This window comes from Serinus canaria, chromosome 8 (assembly GCF_022539315.1).
Source record: "Serinus canaria isolate serCan28SL12 chromosome 8, serCan2020, whole genome shotgun sequence".
NCBI lineage: Eukaryota > Metazoa > Chordata > Aves > Passeriformes > Fringillidae > Serinus > Serinus canaria.
This window is the reverse complement of record NC_066322.1, coordinates 21,814,953-21,827,167: the sequence shown is the minus strand read 5'-3', so window position 1 is coordinate 21,827,167 and position 12,215 is coordinate 21,814,953. Positions and strand designations below refer to the sequence as shown.

Here is a 12,215-nt window from a genome sequence, read left to right as displayed (position 1 = left end):
AGCTTTTAAGTCATTTCACCATACCTCATCTAACAGTTGAGAAAAAAGAGCTACTAAGCTCCTTATCAATCAATCAATCTGCAACATTAATGGAGTTGCAGGAAGCCTTTTCTAAAGCTATGTCTTATTTCTAAGTAGGAACAGCCCATCATTAGACTTCCATTTTAATTCCCTGTGTTTAGCTGTCATCCTTTAAATGCACCTGATTACCACCCCAAGGCCGAGAATCGTTTGGCTTCCTCGTTCACCAGATATTGATCGCCAGCTGGGCCTCTAAAGGCTGAACCTCCGGCGTGATTCACTGCGAGAGCCAACAGGAGTGCACTAAGTGGGGATGGCCACAGGCCCGAGCTAGCCAGGAAGACAGAACCTGACTATCTGCAGTAGCCATCAAGGGCAGCTGTGTGTGACGGCCGGCGCCTCTTCCACCTGATGATAATAACAAACTGCGTGTGCCAACAGCAATTAACACTCAACCTAATCCCAAACTACATATTCATTGAAACACGTCTAAATGACATTACCATGCCATCCACCCCTCTCTGCCTACCAAGCACACTGCTATTTATATTAAAAACAAGCGGTATAACCACACCCATATCAATTATCCATTTAACCACATAAAAGGCTCACAGTAGAACTCCTGTCTTGTGTAACACTCCCACTGAAATCAGCTGGAGATTTAGGCATAGGGAAAAAAAAAAAAAAAACAAAAAGACTTGGTTCCAGGTTTCTAGGAAGCTTCACATAAAGCATAGAGCAAATTAAAACACTGTTGTTTCTTTAAATAAAGTATTGAATGAAATCCAAAGGCTGAGCCAGGGAAAACTCAACTGTCACAAATTAATTGATTCAGTAGATGCTTTCACTGACCTCAGCACCATCATCAATTGAGATACACAATTCTAGTCCAATTCACATTATGAAGACATAACCCGCCCATACCACACTCTTTCCTTGCATTTTAAAGCATTTTGTTGGGGAAATCCTTTATCTACTGATCCTGCATATAGGAGATGAAATTCTGGTCTGAGTTACAACAGTGTAAATCCAGGACATTGGAGATTTACTCTGGTGTTAAACTGTCCATTGTTCCTCTGGCTGGTGAGCAGGTTCAGAATGAAACTGATAAGGCTGCTTGGTTGAGTCACCTAGAAAACTGAACCACAAAAATTCTTCATTTAAAAGAAATGACATCTCCCCATGACATTGCTCTAGCTTAGGCCTTCGGTTTATCCTCTCAGGCTGGGGCTTTTTAATGTGAATCAGTTTGTGTTATAATCACCAAAAGAATGCTTCTAACTCAACCCCTAGATGAGTTACACTCAGAAAAGGTCTTTGAAGTAAAACTGCCTTCTGTCTTTCACTGTAGTACTCTAAAACTGCTTTTGCAGGAAAATGCTTCTAAGTTTACTCTTCACATCCCACTACGCTCAGAAGTGTCAAAAATGTGTCAAACTAATCTGAGAATTGTGAGCCTGTCTCTCGTCTCTCGTTTCCCTGCCAGCTCCGCGGTGCCAGCCTGCTCAGCGCGTACAGACACGGAGCTGTTTGTCAATTGCCGAAACCCGTGGGTAACATCTTGTCACTTTCAATGTCACGAGAGCAGGCGGCCGCTGCTGGAGGGCAGCCGGGACGGCAATGCGGAACATCCAAAGAACCTCTTCTGCACCGGCCACGCAGTAATGACAGAAGGATGGTCTGCAACCACCATGGCCATAAGCTAAAACACAAGGAGTTTCACCTGAACGTGAGGAACAACTTCTTTACACCGAGGGCGACAGAGCAGTGAACAGGCAGCCCAAGGACGGTCGTTGAGTCTTCCCCTGGAGACGTTCCAAACCCACCTGGAAGTGTTCTTGTGTCACCTGCTCTACATGACCCTGCCTTGGCAAGGCGAGAGGACGGGATGATCTGCAGTGCTCCCTCCCCACCCTGACAATTCTGTGACCTCCTAAAGGGATGCCTGTAACAGCCGGCCCGCGGCAGGCAGGGGCACTGCGGGCAGCTCTGCTGGGCCCGGCGGTCTCGGGACCGCGCTGCCACCCCCGCACAGGCCCCGTTCACCGGGCACAGCCCGACCGGCGCCGGGGCCTCGGCCCGACCGGGCCGGCGGCTGCCGAGCGCGTCCCCCGAGCCGCTGCGGACGGGCGATGACCGGGGCCGCCTCGGGGCCGGGAGGCGGCGTGGAGCGGGGGAGCGGCCGGTGGGGCTGCGGCCGCCTCCTTCTTCTCCTCCTCCTCCTCCTCCTCCTCTCCGCCGCCGCGGGCCGGGTCGGGGGGCGCCGCCGCTCCCCCCGCACCGCGGGTCCCGCCTCGCCCCGGCTCCGGCCCCGCCGCCTCCTGCCCGCCCTTCCCACTGTCACTCAGCGGCCGCGGCGGACGCGCCCGGCCCCTCGCACGCTCCCGCCGGGTGGGCTCCCCCTCCTCCCGTCCCCGCCCGCCGCACGCCGGGCCCGGCGGACCGGGGCAGGCACGGGGCCTGCTCGCCGCTTGTCCGCCGCGGGGGCTCGGCTCGGCCCAGCCCGCCGCGCCCCACAGCCCCGCCGCGGCCCCGCGCACACAGCACTCACTTGAACCTGCTGTCCATGGTCACATCGCGGGCCCCGGAGGCGGCCCCTGCGCCCCCAGGGACAAGCGCCCCGCCCGGTAGGGCCGAAGGGGCAGCGCCGGCCGCGGAGCGCTGGGCGGCGGGGGCGGCTCAGCGCCGCGGCGGGCGGCGGCCCATGGCTGCTCCGCTCCGCTCCCCCGGCTCGGGCCGCGACTGCGGCGGAGCGCGGCACCGCCTCCTCCCCCGTCTCTCAGTTCCTGTTGCAGCCGCTCCGGCACCTTCTGGGAACCAGGAAGCTCCGCGGCGGCCCGGGGAGCCGCCGGGGCTGGTGTCACCTGAGGGCGGCAGGGGGAGGGCGGCAGCCCGTGCCCTCCGCGGCAGGTGCGCTGCGAAGGCTGCCCGAGCCCGGCGGGTGGGCCAGGGCAGCGCGTGGGCACCGTCATGGGTCACCTCACGGGCACCTGCACCCGCTGCTGAAGCCGCTCAGAGGATGGGTCCGGCTCGTGTGTGCCCTGACACATCGTAGCGGCTCTTTCACGTTATGCACAGCAGGAAAGGGGATCTTTTCGTGCTGAAGGTCATAAATGTTAATTTAACCTGCTGTAATCTGCTTAGCTTTTTGTTTTATCGAGTGCTAAACAAACACTATCCCAATCGGCTGAAGAGCTGGTGCAGCAAGGACGGCTGGAGCAAACCCACCGTCCTGTAAACACACATAAAAAGCTTTCAGTCTTCGAGTGCTTCCCTCGAGTTTGGAAAGGAAATAAAAATAACACCGTCCTTGAGAGGCTTCCAAGTCTCATTCATCTGAGAGGCACTGAGCAGCCAAATTCCCACCTACACCAAGTTTCCCTCACCAACATAGTAACACTGTAATGAAAAAGTGCGTAAAATAGATTCTGTGGTACTAGGCCAAAGAGAAAACGTCATTCTTTTCACTCTTCCTCCAGAAGCTAATCATCGTATCAACAGTTGAAAAGATGAAAAAAATTCAAGCCAATTATATATTAAACACATAAAACAGCATTAGTGCATTACTGGGGCTGAAAAATCAAATATTCAAAAGTCAGGAAATTACAAATATTAACTTCTCCAAACCAATATTGTTTTGGCTTCACTGCACATCCTCCACACCTCAAAGGACATGAATTAACTAATAATAAACCATATAGATGTGCACCAGAAAGAGCTGAACGTTGTAGCAGTAACCTTAGCTTGGGGATTGTCTTGGGTTTCAAGTACTTGCTTTCCCAGTCCTCATTCTGTGGTAATTTTTGGCCGTGTTTTAGCAGCCAGTATTTGCAATTCCCACTGAAGTAAATGAAATTGTTTGGGGCTTTGTATCCTTAGCATATAACAACACACTTCATGTAGCTTAGGGGTTTTTTAGGAAAAAAAAAAAACAGTTAAATGTGGATTTTTGTGTACCATGAGAGGCCCTCACAGCAGGCAGCGTTAATTCACCCACTGTTAAATTGAACTTCTCTGGTGGGATCAGTCTGGAGAGAAGGGAGCAATGTCCATGTCTGCTCTAGCAAGGGGATGGAAGAGCAAGGCATCCAGCACCCGAGGATGTTACAGAACCAAAAGGAGAAGAAGCACACAGGGAAGGATATGGGACACAACCACAGTCATGTCTGTACCTCTGTTTTTCTGCCTGCCTCCCCTTCTGCCCTCTATCTCTCCCCCCAGACCTACTGCAAAGCAGACAGAATTTGAAAGTCTCTTCTGCAAATAAAAAAAGGCCAATACTTTAACAAGACTGAATTTGGATCAGATGATTATCCAAATATTGAGACATTTTACTTACGGAAAATTTCCATTTGAGGTGTACAAGAAAGAAGAAAAAACAAAAAACACCCCACTTCCAAGAAGCCCCAGGATTTCAGTAAATCTTTCTTTTGAATTACAATAAATATTTTATAAGTCTAGTGTATGTTTATTTCTCTCTTCTCTTAAGCTGCTGTTGCTTGCCACTTTTGCAGTCTGGCGGCCTGTCAAGCTGATCTACCATGCAGTTCCAGCCACTCTTGGACTGGGGTCTGTCTTGGCAGATAGGACCATTGGGTCCCTTAGATTTCATTTTATCATAATTGGAGAAAAAATAGGTAGGGTTTCTTTCCCAAAGTAAATACATGCCTTGTCACTGAGTAAATTGACTGCATGCAGTGACTAAACCTTGCCTGCCTGGAAGAGCAGGAAGAGTAGAGAAAGTTCAACTTTAAAATAGAAGGCATATGAGAGAACACCCTGTTGAGATGAGGCTCACATCTCTCAGAGCTATTATTTCAGACTCTGTGAAAGCTTAAGCAGACATCTCTGCCCAGGTTACACTTAGTTCATGTTTTCAAGACTGTTTTGCAACCACAGCAGCTTTTCATGAAAGATGATGTTGTGGGAAAGGTATTAGTGTTCAAAACCAGCTCTTGCTACTGCCTTGGTTTCAGCTTTTCCTTGAAAGAGAATCAAGGAAGAAGGAAAAACTGAAAGCAAAACCTCTAGATATGCAGAAAATTGATTAATTTAGTATATTCTGAAGCTGTTAGTGTAGTTTGCTCTGGTTTTCCATTCCAAATTAGAACCATGAAGCAACTGATACTTGGGCTTTTCAGAATCAGCTGTTCTACACATAATCCAAAAGACACAAAGCCTTTTTCTTTAAGTTTTGCATGACATGAAAATGGCTGACCTCAATCTAAATTATATCTAAAAGATTAGCATAGGAACTGATATAAGAGGATTCACAGGAGGTGGGGGAGATGAGCATTTGTTTTGTAGATAGGAGCAACTGAAAAACAGGTAACTTAGAGATGAAGATTCCTACTCCATTCTCCATTGCAGTTTACCAGTGGTGAATATTCATTAGTCATCTTTTTACCAGTCTAATAATGTAAAGGAGCTTTAAAACTGATGCAGATACTGACACAATTCAGCTCTTACGTACTGGCAGTAAAAGAGGTCTCATGTAAATTGAATTGGACCTACAAGCCTTAATTTTATCCCAGTTTTATTAATGCTTTGGAGTAAGAAGCCAAATGAAAAAATAGCCAAAAATCTACTTCATCTGAATCAGACAAGAGGAGAATGGAAGTGCCATCAGGGCAGCTCCATCTCAAGGATCATGGAATGGCCTACGTTGGAAGGAACATTGAAGATCATCTCGTTCCAAGTTCCCTGCCATGGGCAGGGACACCTTCCCCTAGACCAGGCTGCTCAGAGCCCCATCCAGCCTGGCCTTGAGCACTTCCAGGGATGGGGACATGCACAGCTTCTCTGGTCAGCCTGTGCCAGTGCCTCACCACCCTCAGAGCAAATAATTTATTCATAATACTTAATCTAGACCTACTGTCTTTCATTTTGAAGCCATTCCTCCTAGCCCTGTCACTACATGCTCTTGTAAAATGTCCCTGTCCATGCTTTTTCAGGAAGGCTGCAATTAGGTCACCCCAAGGCCTTCTCTTCTCCAGGCTGGACAAACCCAATGCTGTCAGCCTTTGCTCACAGGAAGAATGCTTCATCCCTCTGATCAGCTGGGTGTCCCCTTCTGGACTCCAGCAGCACCTTGCACTAGGCCTTATTAAACCTCATGGGATTCCCAAACCTCATGAGATTTGTCATCAGTCAAAAAAACCCTCAGAGCATAGTTTCTAGTTTACAACCAAGCTCAATATGGACACAACAAGAGATGTAGATGAAAAACACCAAGCAAAATGCCAAAACAAGCATCACATCCTTTCTGTTAGCAATCTGCCATTCTCTGTCAAATCAAAACCATGTGGGTTTGGGTCTATAAAAGTGGTGCAAAGCAGGGTTAAAATCTCCAAAAGGGAGATGAGAAACAGACAAAAAATGGCCACACATCTTGTCCCTTGGAAATGGTAGAGCAAGGCAGAGAAGTTCCACAAGAAGCCAATTACTTTTTTCTAGTTGATACCACTACATTCACGCATCTAGTGATTTTCATTTAGCACAGAAGGCATAAAAGGGACAAAGGGAAGGCAAAAGCACAAATCTTCTGAAGACAGAAATTATTCTGTTCAGTATTTAGCATGGGGGAATTTGAATCCTCCTAATGCAAACTGCAAGCACCCATGCTTTGTGCAGGGAGCACAGGAAACAGAATTTACCCTCCACACAAATGCCACCCTCTGAAGGGCTTTGGGGTTCACTGACTGAATCCAACTCTGTCCAGATCTAAATCTCCCATCCCAAATAACTCCAGCAAGGCTTTGAGAGGTAGAAAACACTCATCATCACCAGAAGCTGGAGCAGACATATTGTCAATTAAGGAATCTTAAGTATCACAAAATTCTTCACTTGCCAGGTACAATTCATTTAATAGTAGCATACTGCTAATAAAGTGATCTTCCTCTCAAGTGCTCCTGAAACCCATAAAGGGATTTCCTTCAGAACATTGTTAGCAGAGCTTGCTGACAGACATGTTCTCCCCTGGGAACACCAATGGGTTTGTCAGAAATGGCAAAATCAAAACCTATTAAGTTTCCCACTCTATGGCCATAATAAATATTTTTTAGAATACTTTGATATGATCTGCAGTTTATACCTTGTACCAAGAGGTCTCCACTCACTCCTGAGTGTACTTGGGTCTGTTTTAGTCCTTGTTCCTTCAAATAAGTTACAGTAGGTTTATGTTATCTCAGCAGCTATCAGTACATCTCCTAACAACATAATCCCCTTGTCACACCTCACAGACTTGAAAAGCATTTTACAATGAGAGTGTGCTCTCAGGCCCGTTTTAATGGGGTTGGAGGTTTGGAGTTTTTATCACCTTGTTTGAATCTTACACACACTCATTCCCAGTTGAGAATGAGTGGCTGTGTCATCTCCCCTATGCAAAGTTTTCCAAACTACCAAATTCACAAACATGAATTTCCCCCTTAAACTCCTTAGCCATAATACTGTCATGAGACAATACTTGAAGACAAAATACTGTACTTTAAAAATTTAAACACCACATACCTACATTATGTGATTTCATCATTCAGTTTCTTTAAAGATACTTTCGTTTAAGATTGGAAATAGGTCTCTTTCAAGAAGTCTGTAGAGTTTATTAACTAAATCCTATAAATAATATATATATTTATATAATATTATTTATATATGTATACTAAATAAATAAACTTTAGTTTGTTAACTAAATATATATAGAATATACATGTCTACGAGTATTCCACATTTTTATTGACTCCTTGCATGATCATACAAACATCTTTTTTAACCTTTCAATGTCATTTATTCAAAAATTCACTGTAAAGGGTTCTAAATTTTCCTGCCTAAGAGCAGATGATGATTTAAGGTAGACATGACCAAAAGTGACACCTTGCCATGGCTGGGTGAGGTGATGCTTTCATGTGATGCTTGTGCTAGGTTGTCATTAGGGATCAGGGATGCTGCATTCCAGGGTTGTCACTGTCCTTGCAGCCAAGCTATGTGCAAAGACTAACCTGCCCAAACTCACACACCCAGGTAAACACGCTCATTAATTAATCAGAGGACTCCTGGGCAGAGGTCATTGCTTGGGTGGAAATGAGGTTTCCTTGATTTTCTAATCAATGTGTCCTCCCAACAAGCCTGAGATAGCAGATCTTCATAATCAGGTCAGCTTTAATTAGAAGTTTAACAAAGGAGATGGGGAAACTTTTGTGACCATCACTTCAAACTACAGAGCTTTGAGAGATAAGACACTCAAAAATGTAAATGTTTGTGATGGGGCTGTATTAGCTCAGCATTTGGTTTACTGGTAGTATTTGCAAATCTTTGTAGTCTGATCCATAATACCTTTTGTTTGTTAGATGGATTTGCATCATAGTCTACAGATGATGTGAAGCATGAATTTAGTAAATATTTACAAGCCTTTGTAAAGTATACCAGACATTTGCTTTACCTATGAAGTCTGGATGCTTTATTAATTGTTTAGATGCAAATTAATTTAGAAATTAAACAGAAGTAATATTTCTACGCATATTAACTTCAGTTCATAGACAATTTAGAAAATTTGGGTGGATTTCTAGTTTCTATTTCTAATTTATTTCTAATTCAGAAGTGACAGCTGGTAGAATCTAACAGTCGAATAAGCCACCTTTCAGGTCTGCTGCCCAAATCCAGCCTTCAGCCAGCAAATATCAAATGCTTTCCAGTGGATGCTGATTATTCATAGGAGTGTTTGAAAACAAGGGCTGGTCTTTGCCCAGTTCCAGTTCAGATGCAAGTCAGACACCTTGCAGCCAGCCTCCCTGTTAGGAACTTCAGAGAAACAAAAGATGGAAAAAAGAAAGAAGCTGTTCTTTCCTTTGCATAGGAAAAAACCCAACAAACTCCAAGAAAGTTTCAAGAAATATTTCTGGCAATATTAAGGGAATATACTCAATTCTTTCCCACACTTAGTGATTACTGTTGAGATTTTTTTCAGCCCAGCAGACAGTTTGCTTTAAGGAATAATTTCTTAGTGAAGCAGCAGGGTCAGGCAGCATCTTTCAATATGCATGGATTCAGGAGAAGGAAATCACTCATTCAAGTCATTTGCAAGTAAAAGTTTCTTACCCGATTGAACGCTTTCTTGCTGAATAAATTCAGTTCTCTTTAGGCAAGAATATGCTCCTCATACTTCTCAAATGTATATTTTAAATGCTGCAGGTTGCAGGTTACCTGATTAATCTGGTCTCATTAAAACTACGATGGAGCTTTTTTAAAAAGTTCTATTCAAAGCAGTATGAAACTGATTTTTGTTATCAGACATAAAAATTTCATACTCTTGTAATCTTCTGAGTGTCGACTTAATGGGGTAAGGCCAAATGTACACAAAATTAGGAACCGACCTTTATTGAAATGAAAATGGCTTAAAAGTTTCTAGACTGCTTTGGAAACTGTCTGCTATGTCTACCAAAAAATTTCAAGCAGTAAATCAAGGAATCCTAAATATTAAAGGAACAGTTTCCAGCTATTTACTTGCCATGGATTAAGGCCCTATTTATGCACTGGCATACATATAAAAAAGTATATACTGACAGAAATTTTATATGGAAATTAGTTATAAAAAAGCCAGTCTCGCAGCCCTGCAAACAGTATTTAATTTACAAATAACCAATAGAGATAGCCAGTGTATAGTTACAGTTATAGTTTTTATAGTTACTTGCATTAAAAGATTAAATGTAGAGGGTGATCTTGTCCCCCAATGAGTTGCAGCTGGGTCAATTGCTGAAGATTGGAGGTGGGCCTGGTCTTAACAGGCCACACCTGCAATCAATAAGAACTAGTGCTATATAAGAGTAAGGAAAGAGGAGTGTCAGATCACTGGCAGGACCTGGTGAAGTCAGTGTGTAGAGGAGCTGCCTGTGAGCAACATCAAGAAGGTATGAAGCTCTGATAATGTGAAATCCTCATACTATGATGATGATAGAACTCAAGTTATCTAAGACAACAATTAAAAATCACTGTATGGTTTCCTCTGGCAAAAGATCCTGTAGAATATCCCTGACCCTTTTCTAACGTTGTGGCTGACATAATGGGGGAGCCCCAGTGCCAGGTTCCTTAGCAGCAATTTGTCCTCATGTTTTGTTGAGGGTGCTTTGCTCTTAAGGTAACTCAGCAACGTCAAATTTTCTTCTTATGAATATGTAAATTCTCTCTAACAATTTTTTTTTCTGTAAAGGAAAAAGTATACTCTTGTGTAGCGTATGAATCCTAATGTAGGAATATGGCAGGTATTTAGGGAAGACTTCTACACTGCTGTTTGTTTAACCACTTTGTTATGCAGCTGGATCACAGGTGAATCACTGAAATATAAATACCTCTGCTGTTTCTTCATTCGGAGATGTAAGGGCCACAGACCCACTGCCATTGTGCTAAATAGGTACAAACACTTCAGGCAGATGGGTTATCCCTGAATGCATTTGCCATTTTTGATTCACCACTGCATCAGATACCAAAGACACAAAGCGGATGGGAGGGCTCTCAGCACAACAGATGGGATATAATCCCGGGAATTACCCAATACAATAAACTTCCATATTTATCAGAATGCTTACTGAAGAAATTCTTGAGTTTAATAGCTAGGTAAAATGAGAGCAGAAGAAGGAAGTGACATCTCCAGAAAGGCAAGGCCAGTGAGCTGTCCTTGGGACAGTACAGCCCTAGTGCATGAACACAGCTGATGGCTTTATTTACTGGAGTTAGTCCTGCTGCCTGCCCTAACCACTGGAGCTGTAGATTCAGTTTAAGAGCAGAAGAGTGGCAGGAACACCATGCTGTTTGGCATTTGAGAGGTTGTGCCAGAGAGAGTTCAGGAAGATGACAGCAGTGAGCCTTTGGAGCCACCTCGCTGTTTTATTTCAGGGCTTTGTTCCTCCGTGCTGGTGAAGGGAGCAGGGCTCATAGCAGTTCTCAAATGTTGCTGTACTTCTGCCACAGAATCAGGCCATTTTGTTGTCAGAGTCCCAGGCAAACACAAAAATTAAATCATATTGATATGACTTTTTTTGCACAGAATTTTCCATCTGTTGCTCTTCTCAACAGTTCCATTAGAAAGTCGTATTGCTTCATATTCAATTATTAACAGATGTTGGAGCAGAATGATGTGTATGTGTTCCTGAGAATTAGAAGTGTTACTAAGTACAAACCTCTGTCCTCAAACTTGCATTTTTACACCACACCAAAGCACCTTGCTGCCATGTGAAATCCCACTTGTGGGATGGTCCCCTCCCCTCTGGTTCCAGCTCAGAGCAGGCTGCTTGGGGCCTCATGCAGGTTGGCTTAGAGCATCTCCAAGGATGAGGGACACTGCAGCACTCCTGGGCATCCTGCTCACTCCAGTGTTCAACAACCCTCTCAGCAAAAAAGCAAATTACTGTATCAAGTCAAAATTTCTCATGTTTCAACATATCTTTACTGCCTCTCTCCATCTGTGGGAAAAGTTGGGCTCCATCTTCTCCTCGCACCCCTCAGTAGCTGCCCACACCAGGGGGGTTCTCCCTGAAGCCACCTCTCCTTAGGGCTGAACAAGCACAGCTCTCTCAGCTGTTCCCCCTTCTCTCAGATACTCCAGGCACACAATATCCTGGCAGCCCACCCCTGGCCCTGCATTAGTGTTTCATTTTCTCATGATGGGGAGCCCAAAATGGGGCAGAGTAAACAAACAGAGGGACTAATGCCTCCCCTTCAGAGGCTGCCTGGCCTTTTGCTCACAGAGCTTGGAGTGCTCTCAACAGAGCATGTTGCTGACTCCCAGTCAGCTCCTTGTCCACCAGGTCCCCCAGGTTTTATTCTGCAATACTGATTTCTGCACAGCAAATCCCCAGCCTGTAGTGCATCAGGGCCCCGATTCAACTCCCCCTGCCAGGATTTTAGTTGGTTCAGGAGTTTGTTTGACTGAGTTCAAGGTCAGCCTTTTTGCTGATCTGAGCTATTTGTTGGGAATAAAGCTAGAGACAACCTCAGCAAAGGCCTGCCTGCCTCTCCATCCCTTGGGAGCTGCTTTCAAGCTGAGGCTCTTGCACTTGGCCTCTGCCTGAGTGACACTGCAGCTGTGCTGCAGCTGTGTCAGTGCCCAGTCTCCTGCCTCCCTGATCCTGACCTGCTGGCTTGATTTCCTGGCTTGACCTTGAACCTGCCTCATCACAACAGACTTGCTGTGTGGTCACTGGACTCAG

At 45.2% G+C, this 12,215-nt stretch overlaps 1 protein-coding gene across 2 annotated transcripts in view; it reads right to left on the bottom strand.

Moving 5' to 3' along the window:
- The window catches only part of DENND1B (DENN domain containing 1B), a 150,787-nt gene extending 148,017 nt beyond the window's left edge, over positions 1 to 2,770 (bottom strand). The window contains exon 1 of one of the 2 annotated variants that reach the window (XM_018912069.3): positions 2,573 to 2,770. In XM_018912069.3, coding sequence (XP_018767614.1) covers positions 2,573 to 2,589 — 17 coding nt within the window. In that variant the 5' untranslated portion in view covers positions 2,590 to 2,770. The remainder of the gene's footprint in view (positions 1 to 2,572) is intronic. The other variant, XM_018912071.3, reaches the window with a different exon arrangement.
- Positions 2,771 to 12,215: the final 9,445 nt, after the last annotated feature.